Source organism: Tachysurus fulvidraco, chromosome 20 (genome assembly GCF_022655615.1).
Source record: "Tachysurus fulvidraco isolate hzauxx_2018 chromosome 20, HZAU_PFXX_2.0, whole genome shotgun sequence".
NCBI classification, from domain to species: domain Eukaryota; kingdom Metazoa; phylum Chordata; class Actinopteri; order Siluriformes; family Bagridae; genus Tachysurus; species Tachysurus fulvidraco.
The window spans coordinates 10,466,628-10,488,741 of record NC_062537.1 but is presented as its reverse complement, the minus strand read 5'-3'; the positions used below and the strand labels follow the sequence as shown (position 1 = coordinate 10,488,741).

The 22,114-nt window shown below is 37.7% G+C and overlaps 1 protein-coding gene across 4 annotated transcripts in view; it reads right to left on the bottom strand.

The window, feature by feature from the left end:
- Positions 1-22,114, bottom strand: part of robo3 (roundabout, axon guidance receptor, homolog 3 (Drosophila)) — a 146,516-nt gene that overhangs the window by 19,858 nt on the left and 104,544 nt on the right. For 3 of the 4 annotated variants that reach the window (XM_047805052.1, XM_047805054.1, XM_047805055.1), the window contains 6 exons: positions 21,354-21,481; positions 20,558-20,569; positions 10,946-11,070; positions 9,186-9,357; positions 6,016-6,221; positions 106-187 (listed from right to left, as the gene is read on the bottom strand). In XM_047805052.1, coding sequence (XP_047661008.1) covers positions 106-187; positions 6,016-6,221; positions 9,186-9,357; positions 10,946-11,070; positions 20,558-20,569; positions 21,354-21,481 — 725 coding nt within the window. The remainder of the gene's footprint in view (positions 1-105; positions 188-6,015; positions 6,222-9,185; positions 9,358-10,945; positions 11,071-20,557; positions 20,570-21,353; positions 21,482-22,114) is intronic. The other variant, XM_047805053.1, reaches the window with a different exon arrangement.

Genomic DNA, 22,114 nt, shown 5'->3' with positions numbered 1-22,114 from the left:
CAATGACAATGTTGGTGTGAGGCTATTCCACAGTTAATGATAAATACAACACAACATCAAACAAAAATGCACCAGTGAAACAAGTGTGTGGGTCTGAGTGTTTACCTTTCACGGTAAGTACTCCACTCCAACTGGTCTCGCCGCTGGAGCTGGAGGCGAAACAGGTGTAGACCCCCGAGTCTGTTTCCTAGCAACAGAAGTATCAGGGTCAACATTTGCATGGAGTCAAAATATGACTGCACAAGCACTGTGATTGATGTGTACACTCAGAATGCACCACTCCTGTCCATTATTTATTATTATCAACTATAAAGTTTCACTTTCACAAGATAGGAGGCACGTTGTGTATTAAAAGCATCATATATTAGCGTAATATATCACTCATGAGCTCCTTGAACAAAACATTAGCTGCATTGGCTAATAGGACACACACACACACACACACACACACACACACACACACACAGACACACACACACACACACACATATATATATATATATATATATATATATATATATATATATATATATATATATATATATATATATATATATATGAAGATATATGAAAAATAATAGATGGGGAACAAACTGAAACATTTATTTAAGTCAAATTCACATCCCTGTCAGAAGCATTTAAACAGAACCAAGTAGAAGTAAGTAGAAATAAAGTAAAATACATTTATAAATGAAGTTCAAATATATAAAAAATAATATAATGCCACATAGCATATCATAATACAATAGTATAATGATGTATAATGATATTTATTTAGTAATATAAAGTATTATATATCATCCATCCATTTTCTGTAACATTTTTCCTACACAGGATCACAAGGACTCTTAAGTCTGGTGTATCACAGAGACTAAGGATAAAAGGTGAAGGCTACCCTGGATGAGGGTGCCAACCCACTGCAGGGCACAATAACCTCTAAGCCACAATATTGCAAATGTTCTTTCCCAATCAGAAAAAAAAACACTGATGCTGATATTGCACCATTTGAGTGTGGTTGAGTGTTAGTAGACATTGATGACTAACATCAGGAATGAGAATCTAAAAATCAGTCAGTTCATCAAAAAGCATCTATAGGTGTCCTGATTTGTGTTTAAACAGCAGTGTTAATCTGTAGTATGAGTTACAGTGTGTGTGTTTGTCTAGAAAGAAAGGGCAGAGTGAAGAACTCAGAGAGACAGGAAGAGGGAGGGAGAGATGAGGGGATGTGCACAGAAGGTGAGACCCATTAAATTTTAACTCCCTGGCTGAAGGGCAGAATCATGGCTGAAATTGCTTACAACAGTGGTAGATGTAGCACTTTTTTCTCTCCGTGGCAAAGATCTAATAGTGCTGACAGCACAGAGACATCGCTCACAGCTCTAAGGTCATACACAGAGACATGCACACCACCATGCATGACAACACACACACACACACACACACTTTAACCATACTGCAATGTTGACTCAGACCCAGCGCCTTAAAAGGCTACCACGTTTAACTAAACACATCAGTCTCTATATTAATGATCACAGCATGTGATGCACGTGCAAAAGGCATTTAATGTATTTATTGTTGAAATCTTTATGAACATCAGTGCAAACACTAATATGGTGCAAATGTAACAGTATTAAGAAATCTTCATGTATTTAAATTAATATATTATCAAGGGGTCTGGTTAAGCACACTGCTACTTAATCAAATTAGCTCCTTGCATTCACTTTAAGAAATGAGTATATGTACTGCAACACAGTGTTGATGATATTTGTAATGATACAGTCAGGTCCATTATATATTTTTTTGTCTTTACACCATGTGATTATTGTCATGTGATGTGATTAAAGTGTAGATTTTCAGCATTAGTTTAAAAGAATTAACAAAAATATTAAATAGACACTTGACTGATAAGTAGTTCTGTGGCCAGTTTTCTTGGTATTACATGACAAATTAAAGAGATGCAATTTCTGGAGATGATTCTAAATTGCATTTGGAAGATGTTCATGGGAGGATTCAGTGTGCAGTCCAATGTCGATGCAGTTTAAAAAACCCATTGTTAGGTTGAAAGCCCAATCAACAATTTGGTACGTTCTTAAAAAGAAGTAGTGTACCGTCAAGATCAGCAACACAAGAGTACAGAAGCCAAGTAAAGTGGACAATCGCACAATTCATTCCTTGGTGACAAAAAAACCCAGCCGAGTCAAGAACACTCTCAAAGAAGTAGATAGATTATTGTCAAAGTCACCAATGAAGAGGCCCTCATGAATGAAAATACGAAGGTTTTACCACATGATGCAAACCACTGGTAACACTCAAGAACAGAAAGTCCAGGTTAGAACTTTGCTTGAATAGACCTACCAAAAAAAAAAGCCTGCACAGTTCTGTAACAAGATTATCTGGACATCAACCATGATTAACTTGAATTATAAGAATAGAAGAAAATTGAGAAGGCAAGAGCTCATGATTTAAAGCATACCACATCATCTGTCAAACATGCTTGAGGGAGTGTCATGGCATGGGCATATATGACTGTCAGAGCCAAGAACTGGGTCAATGTGGTTTATTGATGATGTGACTGTTGATCGAAGTAGCAGGAGAAAATCTATAGTGTATAGAGCTGTACTTTATGTGCAGATTCAGTCAAAACTGATAGGAGGCCAACTTCAGGGTAGGGATGGATAATGACCCTGATCAGACTGCTAAAGCCACTAAAGAAACAGCCACAAACAAACTGCAACTAAAGATGGTTGCAAAAAGGTGTCTCAATGTAGGAAACTCAGTATTTGATGATATCCACTGGTTCTTAAATATTTAAGAGGATGCTAGTTTGGACAATTCATTTTGAGCCTGTGATGATGGGGGTCTATGCAACAAATGCGTGTAATTCCTAAATGGTTAATCCAATATTTTTGTTAAACCCCAGGAATAGAATCCATGTTAATTCCTTAGTGGTGCTGTACAAAGTCAAAATTTCAAAAATTTAGTCACTCTACAAATACTTATGACCCGACTATTTCTCAGTAGATTGACAGTAGATAGATCTTGAAAGATATTAAGATCATCTTTTGAAAGCAGGTCCAAATAACAGCAACAGAATTTTATATTACTGTCTGTTATGTTCATCAATAAAGCCACCACCGTTTATGTTGCAGAATGCAGCTGTTTGAACAACAGCATACAGATGGATGGCAAATTAAGGGAAAAATTATGGCACTGTTATGCTGTGGGGAGCATGTGTTTTTGCTGACATATCCTGGGTCCACCTGTCTATTTGGATAGAAGGGTCACTGCTAGTTAATACAAAGTTACTTTGAATGCTAACATGATAGCAGTCTTTTCCAGGACTACACAGTACATTTACCTAAGGAATAACAGCTCACCAAAAAGTTTGCTAAGTTCTATAAAATCTGTATAGGATATGCCAATGTCTATGCCATGGCTTTTACAGTCTCTAAATCTCAACTTGAATGGAACATTGTAGGGAGACATGAATTAGACAGTGTTCTTAATCAGCATTATCAAAACTAAAGCAACATCTTTGGGAAGAATGCTGTTGATTCTCCAATACACTCCCAGAGATTTGTAGAGTCTATGCCAAGTTGCACACTGGCCCAACACCTTACTGAGACACTTTATGTTGCTTTCTCCTTTAATTTGTCACCTGCCTATCTGTCTGTGTCTTCTGGCATTGTGTGGGAACGTAATGATGCCTTATTTTCTCTAGCGCTGTTGGAGTCTGTTCAGAGAAGTGTGAGGAAGTTGTGACAGCATCTGTGAGAAAGAATACGATAGAGAAAGAAATTGCAAACTGAAGCCATACTGGCAATCTTTTCTACAACTTCTATCACTTTCCTCAAACACTTTTTCATATTAGATAATTTTTTTTGACCAAAGCTCTGCTGTGATGCATGCTCGGTAGGTGTCTACTGAATTTATATGGCTTGCAGCCTTGAACGTTAAACACAAGATTAAAAATGCATGAGTGGAAAGGCAACAGGGAGCTAAATATTTTCACTGCTTCTCAAATCTCCTCTTTTCTTGTTTCCACCTTCTACACTCTCTCACTATCTCATTCTACATTTCTCTCTCTCTCACTCTCTCTCTATCTATCTACCTTTCTGTCCTTTTCTTTTTAAGACCCCTTTATTATGCAATATTGTTTTATAAGAGATGGATGCTAATCAAACAACAGCTCATTGAAATAAATGCAGAAGATATAAAGAAAAAAATAGCCTGGGTATATTTTAATCTGTTACTCACTGGTGGCCACAGATTACAAGAAAGGACTGCAAAGTGTACTGTAGCCCATAAAGATTACATCATGACTTTACCCTGTGACTTGCTGTACATCTGAATGAGAATTTAATTAAAGACTGAGCAGTCATTAATCTGTCCAGGCCACAATCAATTAACCCAACATCCACACTCATTGCGGTAGCTATCCCTTAGGAACACACACACACACACACACACACACACACACACACACACACACACACACACACACACACACACACACACACACACACACACACACACACACACACACACACACACCAGAGCTAGTGCTATAGCTATGTTTAAAAGGGCTGTCATAAGAAAATTCAATAAAACACTATTCACATTATAATATAATAATAATTATTAAGTCAAAACCAGAGATTCTTATTTGGACGTTTGACATACCTTTGTAGTAACTAATTAACCTAAATATCAATAAAATAGCAAATATCAGTAAAATCTAGCTATACATCAGAAGAACAGGCTAAATATCAGTGCAATGTAGTGAAGCACCAATACAGTCTAGCAAACTATCAATAGAATCTAGCAAAAAAGAAGTACAATTACATACAAGTACATACAAAAAATATGTCATGTTAGATAATGTTTAGATCTAGCTAAATATCAGTCTTATCTAAATAAACAACATAGGTATATCTCAGTATAATCTAGCTAAATAGCAAATCTAAAAAGGTAATTTCACGCTAAATATCCTCAAAGTATAGCTAGATATAAGTATAATCTAGCTAACTAAGTAAAATCTAAATAAATATCAGTAATGTATAGCTAGATATAAAAAACAAGCTAAATATCAGTAGATTGAAGGTATATATCAGTATAGTCTAGCTAACTATCAATAAAATATATCTAAAAAAAGTTAGGTATCATTAAATCTGGCTAAATATTAGTTAGATGTAGACAAATATCAGTAACTATCTAACTAGATATCAGGAAAACAGGCTAAATATCAATGTAATGGGCATGGAAAGATCAGTATTTAAACAAAAAAGGTCAAATCTAGCTAAATATCATTAAATCAATCTTGTAGATAAATAAAAGTTACATAGATGATAATTATTTTCTATGATAAGATTTTATTTTCTCTATACATTTGTTTATTAAACTTGGTTCTGTGGTTTACATGAGATACAACTATACAACGCACCACTACTGCAAATATTCTGTTTGTAGATAGCTGTTTGTAGATAAGCCCAGAAATATTTAATCCATATTGTAGTTGAAAAAAGTAGTTATATACTTTCCATCGTCTAAGTAATAAAAGTATAATTACAATCTGTGATCAACTTTTGAAGAAATCTGACAGTGCAAGTAGAGTAAAGTCAAAATCAGTCATCTTATTGTTGTAGGTCTCTCTTGCTTGACAGACTGGGTCAGCTGCAAACTACACTAGCTCTTTTTATGAAGCTCTCCTGACCCCATCATAAATTGGAGTCGCAAGCACACCTGTTGTGCTGATGTTCTGTCTCTGTCCTTTCTGTTGCTTTCTGAGACAGACATGGCCATGTTTTACAGGCTGAACTGCACAACAGATTTGCAGGTGAGCTGAACTGCAGACGTGGTTTTCAAACCCAGTGCAAGAGCATATGGTGACTGTCAGATAAGACAGTTAACTATGAAACCTAACATGCTGAATAGGTTCGATTTGAAATACCATATGCTAATGTCTCTAGGGTAATAAGGTTTATAAAAAACATGCATATTCACTTTGTAAAGTACCTGTAGAGCTGTGATTTGTAAGCTGCCATTCTCCATCAAGCTGAAGCGCTCGTCATTTCCCAGGATTCTCTGACCATCTCGCTCCCACTGAATGCTGGGTAATGGGTTGCCCATTACATAACACTGCAGTTGGGCAGTGGCACCGGGAGCAAGCGTCTGATTGGCTGGGCCTTGACGGATAATAGGTGGGACCCGATCGGATGGAGCTAAATTCAAACAAATGACAATGTTAATTAGACAGAAAATGACATGGTATATATATTGAACACTGAGTGCTACTATAATCAACTTTTACATTGACAGTATATTATATATTTACAGCATTTGGCAGACAACCTTATCCAGAGTGACTTACATTTTATCTCATTATAAACAGCTGAGCAATTGCGGGTTAAGGTCCTTGCTCAGGGGCCCAGCAGTGGCAGTTTGATAGACCTGGGATTCAATCTCACAACCTTCCATTCAATAGTCCAACACCTTAACCACTAAGCTACCATGTCCCCAAAATTAATCAGCATGTCAGTAAGAAAGATTTTAGGTTTACTGACATAAGAAGCAATACAATAACACAACTGAATTCAGACAATTTGATGGGCACCATTAAGTTTAAAAGCACCAGGCATCTGTTTTTCAAGCTACTGTATACTCTGGGTATGTGCAGAGTTAAGCAGAAGTCATTGGAGCAAGAAGAAGTGAAATACAACCGCTAATGCAGTTGTTTAACTTAAGTTGTCTACTCTTCAGTCACAACCTGAGAGTTGAAATAATGTAGCACTAAGCAGGACAGAAAAACCTTGTACTGCGCTTAAGTCCATTAAATCATTACTATAGATTTAAAACTGGGACAGTGAGATGGAGCTGGAAGAAACTGTGATCGTTAGAAGCAATCATCAATTTCCCTGTGCTATTAAATGGCAAGAAGCCAGATGTATGCGCTAGCTCCATCTGCATAGCGCTGAGTTATAATGTATGTATCGGCTTTTAGGATGAATTATGAGTTTTGAAGCAGTGCTGCAGTGCATTACTCCATGACCTACGGCATTCTGCACCCCATGTCAGCATGTCTTCACTGCAGTGCATCATGTATTTGTGTTATTTCCAAGCTTTAGTGAATAAATTATTCACGGTAAAAATGGTCCCTATGTTAACCCAGGGTTTTGATAAATAATTGACTTGTCAGTTACTTCAGAATTTAGCATTCTCTTTTTAGCAACAGCTGGGAAATGCTTTTCAAAGACATGTTTAAAACACACATCTTCACTTGAAGAAATGACAAGGTCACGAATGTGTTAAAAGCAACATAAACACCAGTTTGAGCTTTTGTTGTTTAAACGATTCTGGGCTATTAAATTGAATAATAGTTAATATAACAGTTGTATAATGCCGATGTGTTGCTAATAAATAAATAGCCAGAAATTAAAGTTTCTGGGCTGAAAATTAGGGATTTAGGCTTAAACAAAAGGAGGTGTTAAGATTTAAAATGTTGGTTACCTTTTGTGAAGGTAAACATTTTCTGTAGGAAATGTTTTTTCCTCATTGTACATGTTTGTATCACAAATGTACAACTAAAAATCGCTCTTCTTTTGAGGCTCATTTAGGAACTACAATGTAAAAGCACTAAATAGAACAAATAGAACAAAAGTTCAAATCACTTTTGTACTTCAAAGCACTTTTGTATGTTGCTCTGAATAAATGCAATGTAAATGTAGTGAGCGTATATAGTTAACAGAATGGTATTTGGCACTTTGTCTATGTTTTGGAGTATCATTCACAGCTCTTAAGAGTGTTCTTTCTGTATTGCTAGTTTAGTTACAAATTTCATGGACATAAACAAAGGAACCTGTGGTGAAGCACAAAATGATGTTAAGATTTTGCAGTGCTGTTTCCTAGCATTCTTAATCAAAACATTAGCTATATTCCCCCTCAGGAAAAGCAAGGTTGCATTACTTATAACCTGGTTTGTGGATGTCTCTTACTTACGACACCGAGGATAGGATACGTCACTCACATACTATCTAAATATAACTGAGCGAATAATTTTATTCATAACAAAAAACGCAAGTCCGGGTGAACGGATTTATAACTAAATTCGATAAAATTCGATAAATTCGATTTATAAAAATTCTAAATTCGAATTATAACTAAAATTCGATAAAATGCCAGCAACATGAATTAAACAACAAATGAAACAGGTATGAACTCATAGTACTATATTAGAAAAGTCATAAATGCTCACTCGTAAAGTGCTCTTATGAAGACGACAGATTTAAGTGACCTTGAATTTTGTGTGTCTTTGTTTGTGAAGGTTAATCACATCATTACAAAATTGCACACTGGTTTTCAAAGAAACAGAATTGATCTGTAAATAATCTAATCACTTCGCTTAATAACGTATTTGTTTTAACCAAACCCCATTTTACAACGACATCTCTCCGGGTTACTGCCTGCACAGATGATCGGAAAAATAGACTAGTATTCATTTACTAGTCATTGCACAGTAATAAACAAACAGCGCTCATAAGGCATGGTTGGAAAATTTTATATTTTAAAACAGAGGGCTTTGATTGGTGAAATTCAATATAAAGAGAAATCTATAAGAGTGTTGCTCACATGGCACTGGGTGTGATTTGTATTAGCATTGACAGCTTCTCAGATGCCCACAGTTAGTCAGAGTCATTATTCTGGTTTACAAGGGGTCTGTTTGTGATGGTGTTGCAGCATGCAGAGATGTGCATGTGTCTGCATTAACACACACACAAGTCCACACAAGATGCATAAACAGTTTATCGGTCATTGGGGAGCAGAAGGGAGTAGGCAAACGTTGTCGGGCTATTTGCATAGTGTGACGACGGCTTGTCCTTTTTGATTATGTCTCCCCTGCCTCCTGCTGCTCACTCCTTTGAGGATGTGGAATTTTTAATTTGGGAACTCTTTGAAGAGGTTTTAATGTATTTTCCGGGTGAAAATGAGCCACACAGGGTAAAGCTTGCTGTGATAAGGTCATGTACAAATAATACAATTACATCCATGCACCCGGAAGCTTAATGTTGTTAGGCTGATATTAAAATACCAGTAGTTTGTTATTGGCTCTGTGTTAGGGTGAAGGATGATGTATGTGATGGTTACACAAATAAAATGAGCAGCCCGACTACACGGGGATGTTTACGCACCGTCTTCTACTTCCAGCAGGGCTTTGGTGAGGACACTCCCTGCAACGCTGATGGCCTGGCAGATATAATACCCAGAATCCTCGCTGTGCACATTGCTAATGGTGAGCTCACCACTCAGTGACACAGAGAAGCGACCTGACTGTGCTGGAGGCTGGCTGGGGAACATCAGCATCTGAGAAATTTTTTTTATAAAAATTCATGTGATAAAAAAACATTATGGCACCAAAGCAAATAAACATGTTAAAGAATTTTTTATTTATTTATGGAATTTAATTGTAGTCTGCTGTATTATTATAAATATTATACCACAATATTTCAATAGGTTTCATATTGAGACTATAGGAATAAAATAAAGATATACATAAGCATGCACATTCAGTATGTGTATATTAAGCTTTATAATGACATCTTGAAAGGTATCAGTAAAATTCTAACCCCTAACCTTCACTGCTAACAATACAAAAAATATTAAAAATATCAAATCAAAATGTATGTCTTAGATATCAAAGTCGTACCAACATGAGTTACGTATTACTCAATTATATACCAAGAAGATGTAAGCAAATAAATAGAATACATAAAACAGGGCAGTCCATTTGCATTTGTGAAGAACATTATAACAATGAGTGTAATAGTTGTTGTTTGGATGTAAAATACGAATGAGTATTAAGATTTATGTACACATTAAAGAACAATAGCAGAGCTATCTCATCTGGTGGTTAAGGGTTTATGTGTGTAGGGTGTCAAAGAGACAGAGAGACAGGGGTCATGCACAAAAGGTTGAGGATAAGAAGCCTTCTTCATGCAAAAGGAGGCAACATTGACAGCTGCTCCATTGTCTGAGCTGGCTAGGGGGATGAGTGTGTGTGTGTGTGTGTGTGTGTGTGTGTGTGTGTGTGTGTGTGTGTGTGTGTGTGTGTGTGTGTGTGTGTGTGTGTGTGTGTTTGTGTGTGTGTGTGTGTTACTGTTTAATTTTTGGAGATTATTCACTGACCCCCTCATCCTGCCCTCTGGTTCTGAACACTGTCACTCTAAAGTTCCTTGATTTGGTGTCTATATCCGTTAACCCATTATGTGATCTTTCTCTGTCTGTCTGTCTGTCTGTCTGTCTGTCTGTCTGTCTGTCTATCTCTTTAAACTTTACATACAAGAAACTACTTCACCAACTCCAGAGTATACATCGTGAACATTATAATTATACAACATATATATTGTCAATATATCCAACTATATATAAAATATATACACAATTTTTTTTTGTTGTGTGGCTGACTAAAATATCTTCTCTCTGTCTTTGTCGCCTGTCTGTCTCTTTTCCTTAATCGCTTTCTGTATTTCTCTCTTTATGAGCTCTGTGTTGTAGTTTTTTCCCCAGTTTATGATTAAGGCTTTGTCTTGTTTTAACAAGTCTGTCCCTGTTTTGACCTTAGCTTGAATTTCCGACTATGATTTGTCGCAACAAACAAATAAATACATCCAGCCTACTCACGTGCCTAACTTCCTTTCACATATATGTACGTAAGCCTAGTTTGAGACCTGGCAGATGTGTTCATAGTAGCAGTAATCACTGTCTAAATTTCTGTCTGCACTGACATTTAACTAAATGTCTGCATGTAAAAGCACACAATACACGATGATCCAAAGATATTTAAGAATTTAGAGGTAACACAAATAATGCAAAATATTTTACACTTCAGGCAAGACTGAAAGTTCTGCTTTAAAGCTCTTAGAGAGCCTGATGAGCATCTGCCCTCTCTTACCTGGCTCCCTTCTTTTTGCCAGAACACTGCAGGTGGTGGGTTTCCCTTTGTGCCACACAGGAACGTCACGGTACGTCCCAGCGCTGAGATTTGATCCCGGGGACGAACCACAATCTGAGGAGAAACTGGAGACCAGCACAAGATAGCATTCTTTCTTTAAAAAGTTTTAGATATATCAAGCTCAGTTGGTGTTACATCTGTTGTAAAGTTTCAAGTGTGTGTCATGCAGTAAAGCCAGCATGAGTGATAATGAGCATGTATGCTTGGTTTCAGGGCCACCAGTGCATGATGAAGTGTGTTCTGAATGAATGCGTTATTTAGACTGTGTGATCAGCAGAAAGCAGCACTGACACCTAACCCAGAAAAGTGACATTTTCAGCCATAGCTGTAAGTCAAGCCAGTTATACTGCTCCTTCAATATATGCATATGTAAATCCTATTTTGACAATTACATTGATAATAGAAACATCTATTTGAACATAATACATTGTTGGATCCTCACGGATGTGGATGTATTTGCTGCTGAAATATTGGCTGATTAAATCTCATGTGGGTTGAAGCGCACCATTTTGGTAGGGTTTTATTCTTCTACTGCCTCATACAGAATAAACGGCACAGAATACAATGAGCAATAATTCTCTATTGGAATTGTGTGGGCTTACACAGGACTAGCTCTCTGTTGTGTGTTGTGTGAATGCGTGTGTGGTTGAGTGTGTGTGTATGTATGTGTGTGTGTTTGTGTGTGTGTGTGTGTGTGTGTGTGTGTGTGTGTGTGTGTGTGTGTGTGTGTGGGAGTGCCATAACAAGCCCTACACATCTAAGAGCCTGTGGGATTCAGGCCTGTGCAACTAAATAAGCAGCTCAGATCGGAAAAGTGTTTGTTGTGAGAGATCAAATTTCCAAGAGAAGATTTTTGTTTTGTCTCCTAATGGGGACTTGGAGTACAAAAACATTGATAAAGTCCCCAGAGATTTGGGCTCAGAACAACTAAGAATGTCTTCGCTTCCTGTGTTCCTGTATTTCTACATACAGACCTCACTCTGTTTCTTCCCTCTGTTTCTAGCTTAAGTCATTATAGAGGAAAGTAAATGAAGCAAATAAGAATGATATTTTTATATGATCAAACAAGGTGAGTAATCTGTGTTTAATAGTCTGTTAAATAAAAGGAGAATTCTCATGTACTGTATATTTGCTTTAACAAAGCAGTGAGGAAACCTGAAATAGGGCTTAAAAATAATTGCAAGCTGGTGCTCTGGAATGAGTATCTGCTAATCCGGTGTGACACTTCTGAGATATTTTTCAGCTTTTTCTGTTTATTAATTTTTTTTTTGTAATAAGTCTGTTTTGTTTTGAACTGGGTTTAAAGTTGTAACTCATTTCTGACCATTGTCTGCCATTTTAAGGGCTGCCATGTCTACCATATTAAGGGCTGTCTTTCTCAATTGGCGTTTCTTTCCCATGCACCTGAAGGTTTGCTCCCTAAAATACTCCCAAAATGCACCACAAATACCAGGGCACATCAATGCCCTTACTGGAAATGCTGTCATATTTTCTAAAGACTTTCAGCTAAAAAAGAAAAGTGGACAATCTCTCCATCAACCTCTACAAATTTAAGGACTGCTTTAAGCATCTTATATACAATAAACCTTTTTACCAGTGCACCACAGACAGAATGGAAATCAGCTTGTTGGACATTTTCGATCAGTATAAACAAATGAATTATTTAATCTCTATTTTATCTCTATAAGTGTGATATAAAATGAGTCAGGACACTGTTGGCTTTCAGCGTGAGACGTTTGTTTTTACTGTTGGGATAACCTTACACAGAATTTTAGTGGTTGAATATAACACCTACAAATGTTATAAACAAGCACTTGGGGCAGCTCAACGAGCACACAAGGGTTTAATAGCACCATTTACTCTGAAGATATAAAGATTTGTGTAGAAAATAACAATCCTGCGTATCTACATTCATGTAAGCCGTTAATCACCACTGTGGAGTGTGACACGGCAAAGACACTCAATGCTGAACATGGACACAAATTCTGTTCACTGTCTGCAGTCCAAAAGTGCTGTAATGGGAGTACAAGGACAGTCAGAGTCTGATGTTAGTATTATCCATCAGTCAGCAGCGTCCGGTGCAGATGCAAGTGATAGATGATATTTTATGGGTTTTTTTTTTTTTTTTGTTTATAGTGTCTGATGAGGAAATATAAATGTCACTAGAAATTTAATCATCAGTGTCCCAATGTGTAGTGAGCCAGAGTCCTTAACAATGCCCCAGCCTGTGTACTCTTTCTCTCTCTCTCTCTCTCTCTCTCTCTCTCTCTCTCTCTCTCTCTCTGTCTCTCTCTCTCTCTCTCTCTCTCTCTCTCTCTCTCTCTATATATATATATATATATATATATATATATATATATATATATATATATATATATATATATATATATATATATATCCAGAGAGCTGACTGAGATGCAGCCATAGTAACACCTCATACCTAAATGAATTACACTGTATCTACTACATCAATCAATATACAGACATATTTATTGTTAAACCTATAACAGTTGACAGGTTTGAGAAGGTAAATATATCACTCATCCCCGCTAAATTGCAAATTGCTGTTAACCAAAGACAAACATGGAAGCTTGGATGGTTTATGCACTCTTTGCTTGAAATCACAGAGATCAAAAATTTGGACTTCTAAGTTATAGGGTAGGATACAGATAGTTAGGAGAGGATACATATGATTACTTCAGTAAGTACGTTTATGAATACAAGATTTGCAAAAAAATTCAGAATCTACAACAATATGCAACATAACTTCTCTTGCATGTCAATCTCTTTTTCTCTCCTGCTGTGCTTTCTGCTTGTCCTCGGTTTGAGTGTGATCAATGCCTCTTGCTGGTGGATGTTAATCTGAGGCTTTATCTTGCCTGCAGCCGTCTGTAAAGACGCCTTCCCCGCTGAACTATGCCCTGCGTGGGCACAAGCCCCCACGCTAGCACACTTCCTGTGTGATCTTCTGGACGTGCTTTTTGCCGACGGTTGAAGGAGGGGCATATTGATTAAACCCAGATCTATCACTCTTTAGCACATGCTTGAGGAGGGGTGATGCTACCATTTCTAACCTTCAATGGTTAATTGATTTCTTCTTCGCAAATCGTTTCTCTCTTTCACACACGTCCAGAGCAAATTGCCAGCCCTGACGCCTTGTGTTAAGTCGCAGTGAGGCAAAATGTCCTCTTTAGCTTATGTCACAAATTTATTTTAGGGCAATCTATCAGGTTAGTATGCTTTGAAACATCAACACCTTCTCTGTAAATGCATCTAACAAGCACTTTGCCATTGTTAACTCCATCTCTCATGTCCTCTCTGTCTTTTTGCCTCTATCATGCTCTCTCTCTCTCTCTCTCTCTCTCTCTCTCTCTCTCTCTCTCTCTCTCTCTCTCTGTCTCTCTCTTTCTCTCTCTCCGTCTCTCTCTCTCTCAGTCAACAGCTGCCTCATTGGCGGCACAGTAAATAAACAATCAGAGCAAGAGCAGGGTGCTGCCAAAGCACAGCTTGCAAGCGTGAAGCTTTCTGGAATAGATGGAAATCCAACAGTGAGGTGGGATACGGAGGTCAGGAGGTTAGCAGAGAGGTCAGAAACACAACACATCCTTCCTCTCTATAAGTCTGCACCCAACTCTAAAGGAGCTTAACGCAAACACAGCAAGTAATGATTTCAATTTCCTCAGTTTTCAATAACCATCTCTACACCTGTGTGTATTGATTCCATCATCCACTCTCAGCAAGGTTGATGCAACCAAAACAAACATTTATGAAATGCTTAATGGTAAGAGATTAGGTCATTTATGTAACAGTTTCCTGTTACATAAATGACCTAATCTCTTACCATTAAGCATTTCATAAATTTCATTGTTCATTTCCATATACAAGTAGCCTCTTTAAAAATCATCTTTATCTAAGAGCACCCTCTTCAAAAATATGTATTTATTTAAGAGCCCTCTCTTGTCTAAAGGGATTATACTCTTTAGATGGGCTAAAGATAAAAAAAAACAGTAGGTATTGTCAGTAGTACTGGTGCTCCAGACTACCAGTGGAATGGGTCGACCTTCAGTGTGAGATGTTTTTACCTCTATATGAGGACACAAATTTCTTGACTAAAACACACATTTTTAACAAGCACTTGGGGCATTTCACAAAGCAGAAATGGATGTGATATTGGCCTTAACTTTAAAGATGTAAACATTTGTGTGAAAAAACTAACTGGAATGGTTCTATGAATATATAACCAATAATAGGCTAGGTAAAAAACAGATTTAACTACCGATCGTTAAACCCTTGAGTGTCTACTTTCAGATGAGTCATTAACCACCACTGTGGAGTATGACATGACAAAGAAATTCACTGCTGAACACAACAAAGAGGCACAAATTCCCTTTTTGGCTTCTGGTAAAAAGAGTTACAATAAGAAAATAAAGTTTTCCTGGATTCTACTTGCTGTATGCAGGAGATTTATTATATGTTGTTACTGTTCAAACGAACAGAGGATGAAAGAGTGAGAAAGCATCTCCAAAAATATTTCAAATGATCCTACTGTATTTTTTTTAATACTATATGGACAATACAATGATCCAAACAGCCAATCGTGTGGTAGCAACACAATACAGAAATTCTTACAGATACAGGTCAAGAGCTTTAGGTAATGTTCACATCAAACAATGATCTCAGTGACTTTGACCACGGCTAATTTGTTGGTGTGGATGAGGTCTATGGGCTGCAATAGCATAAATCCACAAATCAGGTTTCACTCCTGTAAGCTGAGAACAGCAATCTGAAACTAAAGTGAGCAGAGAATGACAGAAACCTGTGATGTGAACATTGATCTTAATTATTCACCATAACCAGTGCATCTCGAGCTAAGATTCCCAATTTGGAAAGCTGCTGAAGCACAACGTAAGCTAACAAATGTGTCTTGATGCTTTCATTTTCAGCATCAAACCAGCCAGAGTATCCAAACCCCTTTGCTTTTACTTTTTTTTTTAAAAACACACATACTGTGTCTACACTTTCACATACACTCCCCCAGGGCTGATAAGAACTTAGCACTCTTAACACAAATAAACCAGCATGAAAAAATCCCTGATCATCCAGCCAAGACACAACACACTACTGCCACCCCTCCCTGATACACACAAACACTCAGACACACAATCGCACACCTCAAAATCAACCAGATCACAAGCTGCGTGTAACACACCACTGCCAGTGTGCTGAGTCAGAACCCCCAGTGGGATGATACTGACAGGCACTTGTCATGCTCCAACAGTTGCGCAGACAGTCATGGTGGGAAGCCATGCTTCAGTAGATGCAAATGTAATTAAAACTCCTACACACAATTAACATGACCTATAGACTGTAACCACCATCACATGTGTTTAAAGGATTCAAGTTATCTATGGCAAAATCATGTAGAACACATACAGGCCTTTTTTTCTGTCCAATCAGCCTTGTGAGCGTGGCTCTAACTGCACCACTTTCACAAGAAAAAAAAAAGCAATACATATAAATGATACTGCATTGTAAAAGTGTCACTAGTTTTGCCCTGGCTAGGCCACAGTGACAGGCTTTTAAAATAGACCTTTATTGCAGATTCACTGCTTCCATAATGAGCTTAGGGGGCTGCGGGCCAATGCAGCAGGCTTAAAGTCGGGAATAAACCGCTGTTACATGGGCTTATTTCATCTCTATTGTTCCCCAGTTTACACATGCTAATGAAGAGGCCAGTTAAGGAAATGAGCACACTGGATTATTTCACAGCCTGCCACTGAGCACATGATGAAACAGATCCTTCATCTTTAGAGTAGGACAGAAACCCCTCGGTTTCCACCGTTTTCACTCATTCTTTTTCCTCAAGTCCTCTTTAACCCCTACTTCTAATTCATTCTGTCTAAACAAAAAGCTTGCACCTATGAGAAGTGTAAAAGTGATATAAATTCACAAAACTGAAATCCAAAAGCCAAAGAGTTAGAACAAGCCTTAAAAACAAGGTCTGTGTTATAACAGCATCAGGGTCCAACAGCAAGCCATCAGCTGAACAGGTCGAGAAGTACAACAGCACCCAGACATCATAAAAAAACATCTACAATAAACATTTACTACAATGGATTAAATTATAAAACTATGAACTATTATAATCCCTCCTCATTTCCATTCTAGCTACAAAGCAAATCAAATTTGTGAATTTAAACTGTGTGAAATCACATTCTGTTTAAATGTTATATAATTAGGCCGAACTGATGAAGCCGCTGCAGAAAGTGTTTAAGAAAAACATACATCACCATTACTAACTTTCATTAGACATTAAACTGACCTGAATAACCAAAAATGTTCCCAGGAGCTAAGCTCAAATTGCTCTTCTTATTGTGTGTACAAGACACTAACAGAGATCCTGACAGGAAGCGGTCTGTAATGGGATATGCAGAATGTACTACTTTACACAGATATATATTTTTACACACTTTTTCACAAATTTCCTAATTTAGATCTTGACATAAATAGCATCCATGTTTGTCAGTCACCTAATCAGATACTTTTCACCTTTTCTTTGCTCTGTAGAAAAGCCACAAGCTCTAAAAAGCATGCTGCAAGTTGACTTTATACTATTTCTGAAAAATGCTCAGGAGAAATGGTTCAAGCCAGACCTCACTGGCTTTTCTGCTGTGGCCTGTAACATTGTTCTGGGTTTGAGGGGAAAAATGCACTTCAGAGGTTTGAACTGTGTGGCTTTATAATATTCCACTTAACTCAGCTGTCGCAGTAGAACTCAGTATATTTAACCGGAGTCCTTTTCCTTTGACAACCTTTACATTCCTTGCACTACAGAATGAACTTTTTTTGCATCCCCATAATAAGAATGAGCTTGTCCTTGCTCATACTCCATCTCATATTCCAATATAAGTGCAGCAGCACAAAATATTAAGAAAAAAAATGGTGTAAAGTTTAGCGTATAAGCCCTGATGTCTTCAAGTGATAATTCTAGAGGCTCCACTGTTTTATTCAGTGTGAACACAATCATCATCTTTTCACATCCTGTATGCGTTTCCCTCTTTCTGTTCTCACTAACACTCTGTGCTCCTTCATAACGGAATGCTGAGGGTTGGCACTACTTTATGGCACATAACAAAATGTCATAAATCACTTAAGTGAAGGTTGGCCTCTAAAAACAGTTTACTACAGAAGAATTTTGGTGTAGTGCCCCCCCCCCCCAAAAAAAAACAGTACTTATAGGATTTATAACAGAACTACTTAAATGTATAGTATTCCAAATAAGCTTGATCCATAAGATCCTACTCAAGATCCATAAAAAGAAAAAAAAGAAGCTTCTACTCATCTTCAAACAGAATTCATTCACCCTTTGTAGGCTTCTTTTTCACTATGTTGTATGTTCCTACTAACACACATTTGCAAGACATGATACTAAACCTGGATGTACATGGATCTACTTTTGATGACATTTGTTAATAATGACATACATCTAATAACTGTTAAAATGACTGGTCATTTTTTGAAATTAATTAAAAAATTATTTATATGAAAATATGTGAAAATTACTGTAAATGTAAATCTATTTTTTGACAGATGTTAAGAGCTTAAAAATTTAAATGTGAAGAGTTTTGCCTTAGTATGTACAGTCGTGGCCAAAATTTTTGAGAATTACATAAATGTTAGTTTTCACAAAGTTTGCTGCTAAACTGCCTTTATATCTTTGTTTCAGTTGTTTCTGTGATGTACTGAAATATAATTACAAGCACGTTTCAAAGGCTTTTATCGACAATTACATGACATTTATGCAAAGAGTCAGTATTTGCAATGTTGGCCGTTCTTTTTCAGGACCTCTGCAATTCGACTGGGCATGCTCTCAATCAACTTCTGGGCCAAATCCTGACTGATAGCAACCCATTCTTTCATAATCACTTCTTGGAGTTTGTCAGAATTAGTGGGTTTTTGTTTGTCCACGCCTTTGAGGATTGACCACAAGTTCTCAATGGAATTAAGATCTGGGGAGTTTCCAGGCCATGGACCCAAAATTTCAACGTTCTGGTCCCCGAGCCACTTAGTTATCACTTTTGCCTTATGGCACGGTGCTCCATCGTGCTGGAAAATGCATTGTTCTTCACCAAACTGTTGTTGGATTGTTGGAAGAAGTTGCTGTTGGAGGGTGTTTTGGTACCATTCTTTATTCATGGCTGTGTTTTTGGGCAGAATTGTGAGCGAGCCCACTCCCTTGGATGAGAAGCAACCCCACACATGAATGGTCTCAGGATGCTTGACTGTTGGCATGACACAGGACTGATGGTAGCACTCATCTTTTCTTCTCCTGACAAGCCTTTTTCCAGATGCCCCAAACAATCGGAAAGGGGATTCATCGGAGAATATGACTTTGCCCCAGTCCTCAGCAGTCCATTCACGATACTTTCTGCAGAAGATCAATCTGTCCCTGTTGTTTTTTTTTGGAGAGAAGTGGCTTCTTTGCTGCCCTTCTTGACACCAGGCCATCTTCCAAAAGTCTTCGCCTCACTGTGCGTGCAGATGCGCTCACACCTGCCTGCTGCCATTCCTGAGCAAGCTCTGCACTGGTGGCACTCCGATCCCACAACTGAATCCTCTTTAGGAGACGATCCTGGCGCTTGCTGGACTTTCTTGGACGCCCTGAAGCCTTCTTTACAAGAATTTAACCTCTTTCCTTGAAGTTCTTGATGATCCTATAAATTGTTGATTTAGGTGCAATCTTAGTAGCCACAATATCCTTGCCTGTGAAGCCATTTTTATGCAACGCAATGATGGCTGCACGCGTTTCTTTGCAGGTCACCATGGTTAACAATGGAAGAACAATGATTTCAAGCATCACCCTCCTTTTAACATGTCAAGTCTGCCATTCTAACCCAATCAGCCTGACATAATGATCTCCAGCCTTGTGCGCGTCAACATTCTCACCTGAGTTAACAAGACGATTACTGAAATGATCTCAGCAGGTCCTTTAATAACAGCAATGAAATGCGGTGGAAAGGTTTTTTTTCATGGCAAAGAAGGACTATGCAATTCATCTGATCACTCTTCATAACATTCTGGAGTATATGCAAATTGCTATTATAAAAACTTAAGCAGCAACTTTTCCAATTTTCAATATTTATGTAATTCTCAAAACTTTTGGCCACGACTGTAGTATATGTTCTGAAATTGTTTCTGACAGCACTAATCAGTAGTATTGTTCTGTGCACTGAGGGTACTATATAGCAATTGACTGACTTTTCTGATGGTAAATAAACAGTGATATATGTTAGAATGTAGTCACCATGTTAAAACCACTGGGTTGAGTATGTGAGGGGGAAAAATTTCTAGATGCATATCATGCACTGGACGCGTCTGAATCCCAAAGGTCACGCGGCCCTGTCACATGCAATCACAATGGCTTCCTTTTCCCACATGCAGATACACACACACACACACACACACACACACACACACACACACACACACACACACACACACACACACACACACACACACACATGCAGGATGATGAGATGGAATGGTACTTACGAGATGGGCCCACTAAAATGGAGAATGGAAAGAAAAAAATGAAAGAACATGAGATGGATGATATGAACCTGTGTGTATGTGTGTGTGTGTGTGTGTGTGTGTGTGTGTGTGAGAGAGAGAGAGAGAGAGAGAGAGAGAGAGAGAGAGAGAGAGAGAGAGAGAGAGCCTGGCGACTTTACAGCTTTGTTCAAGAGGCTTTAAAATCTACAGTATCTAGATAGTTGAATGAATTTTATCTTTTATACAAAGAGCACTAAGTACTAACTGAATACTGGACAAAAGAAGTCATACAGGATATACTGTACTCTTCACCGCAAACTGAATTAATGAACTGAATTACAAGAAAAAGCAGTGACAGCTAAAAGACTGTGAACCATTAGTGCCATTAGTATTACAACCACAACTGGCATGCTCGTACGGCTGACAATGAAATCGCCAGTTCAAGTCTTCTGTTGCTGCACCTTTTCACTTATGTGTGCGGATTTCTTAATGAAACAGCATTCCCAAATCTACAGTCATGTTTCATGGTGCAAGATGTGCCTCCAGCTGAACAGAGCTCCTTTAATTGTGTCTGGCAGCCCTAAATAAATGAGCGTTGCTGGAGCGGTTTGCCCTTTTTAATGAGCACAGTGCAAAGGAAGCAAGTGCACTTGTGCTGCAGCTGATTGGATTAAATCTGAAATGAAGTTACGTGTTGATGAAATGGTCATATCGCTTTAGAACTAGTGTGCATTAGCATGAGTGGGAGTATACAAAGTGTGTTTGTGTGTGTGTCTGTGTGTGTGTGTTAGCTTACCATGGACTTGCAGTGTTCCTGATGCTTCTGCTTTGCCAACACTGTTTTCAGACACACAAGTGTAGGTTCCTTCATCCTCAGCTCTCACCTGCATCAACCGTAGACTGTTATCACTACGGATCTCAAATCTGAGAGAGAGAGAGAGAAAAAGAGAGAGAGAGAGAGAGAGAGAGAGAGAGAGAGAGAGAGAGAGAGAGAAAGAAAGAAAGAAAGAAAGAAAGAAAGAAAGAAAGAAAGAAAGAAAGAAAGAAAGACACCCTTATAAATTCAGTGAAATGTTCGATTTAGTCATTATGGCATATTTCAGATATTATTATTAATGTTTATCTCTTCTTTCTAATTTATAAATTTTACTAAAAAAACTTTTACTGTGGATACATTAATACTATATAATGAATGACTATACCAAAGAACAGCAGATTTTTAGTCAGAAGATGATTTATCATTTATTATAACAGCAGCTCTATCAATAGTACTGACTGCATCTCAAAATACAAATGAATCTTAATACATTCATTCTAATACCTTATTGTTTCTATGGCAACTACTATTTCAGACAGAATTGCACTAGCATTATTAACATTAGTGTAGTAACACTTCCTTCCTATTCCTAGCTGATATTCATAATAATCATAATATAAAATGTCTTGTTATATAACAAAGAAAAAGATCACTGACATGGTGGAACTTTTCATGAGGAGATGTTCACTGAACGTTTATGGAAGGAGACTCCAGTGTCAGCTCTTTGCAAATGATTCATA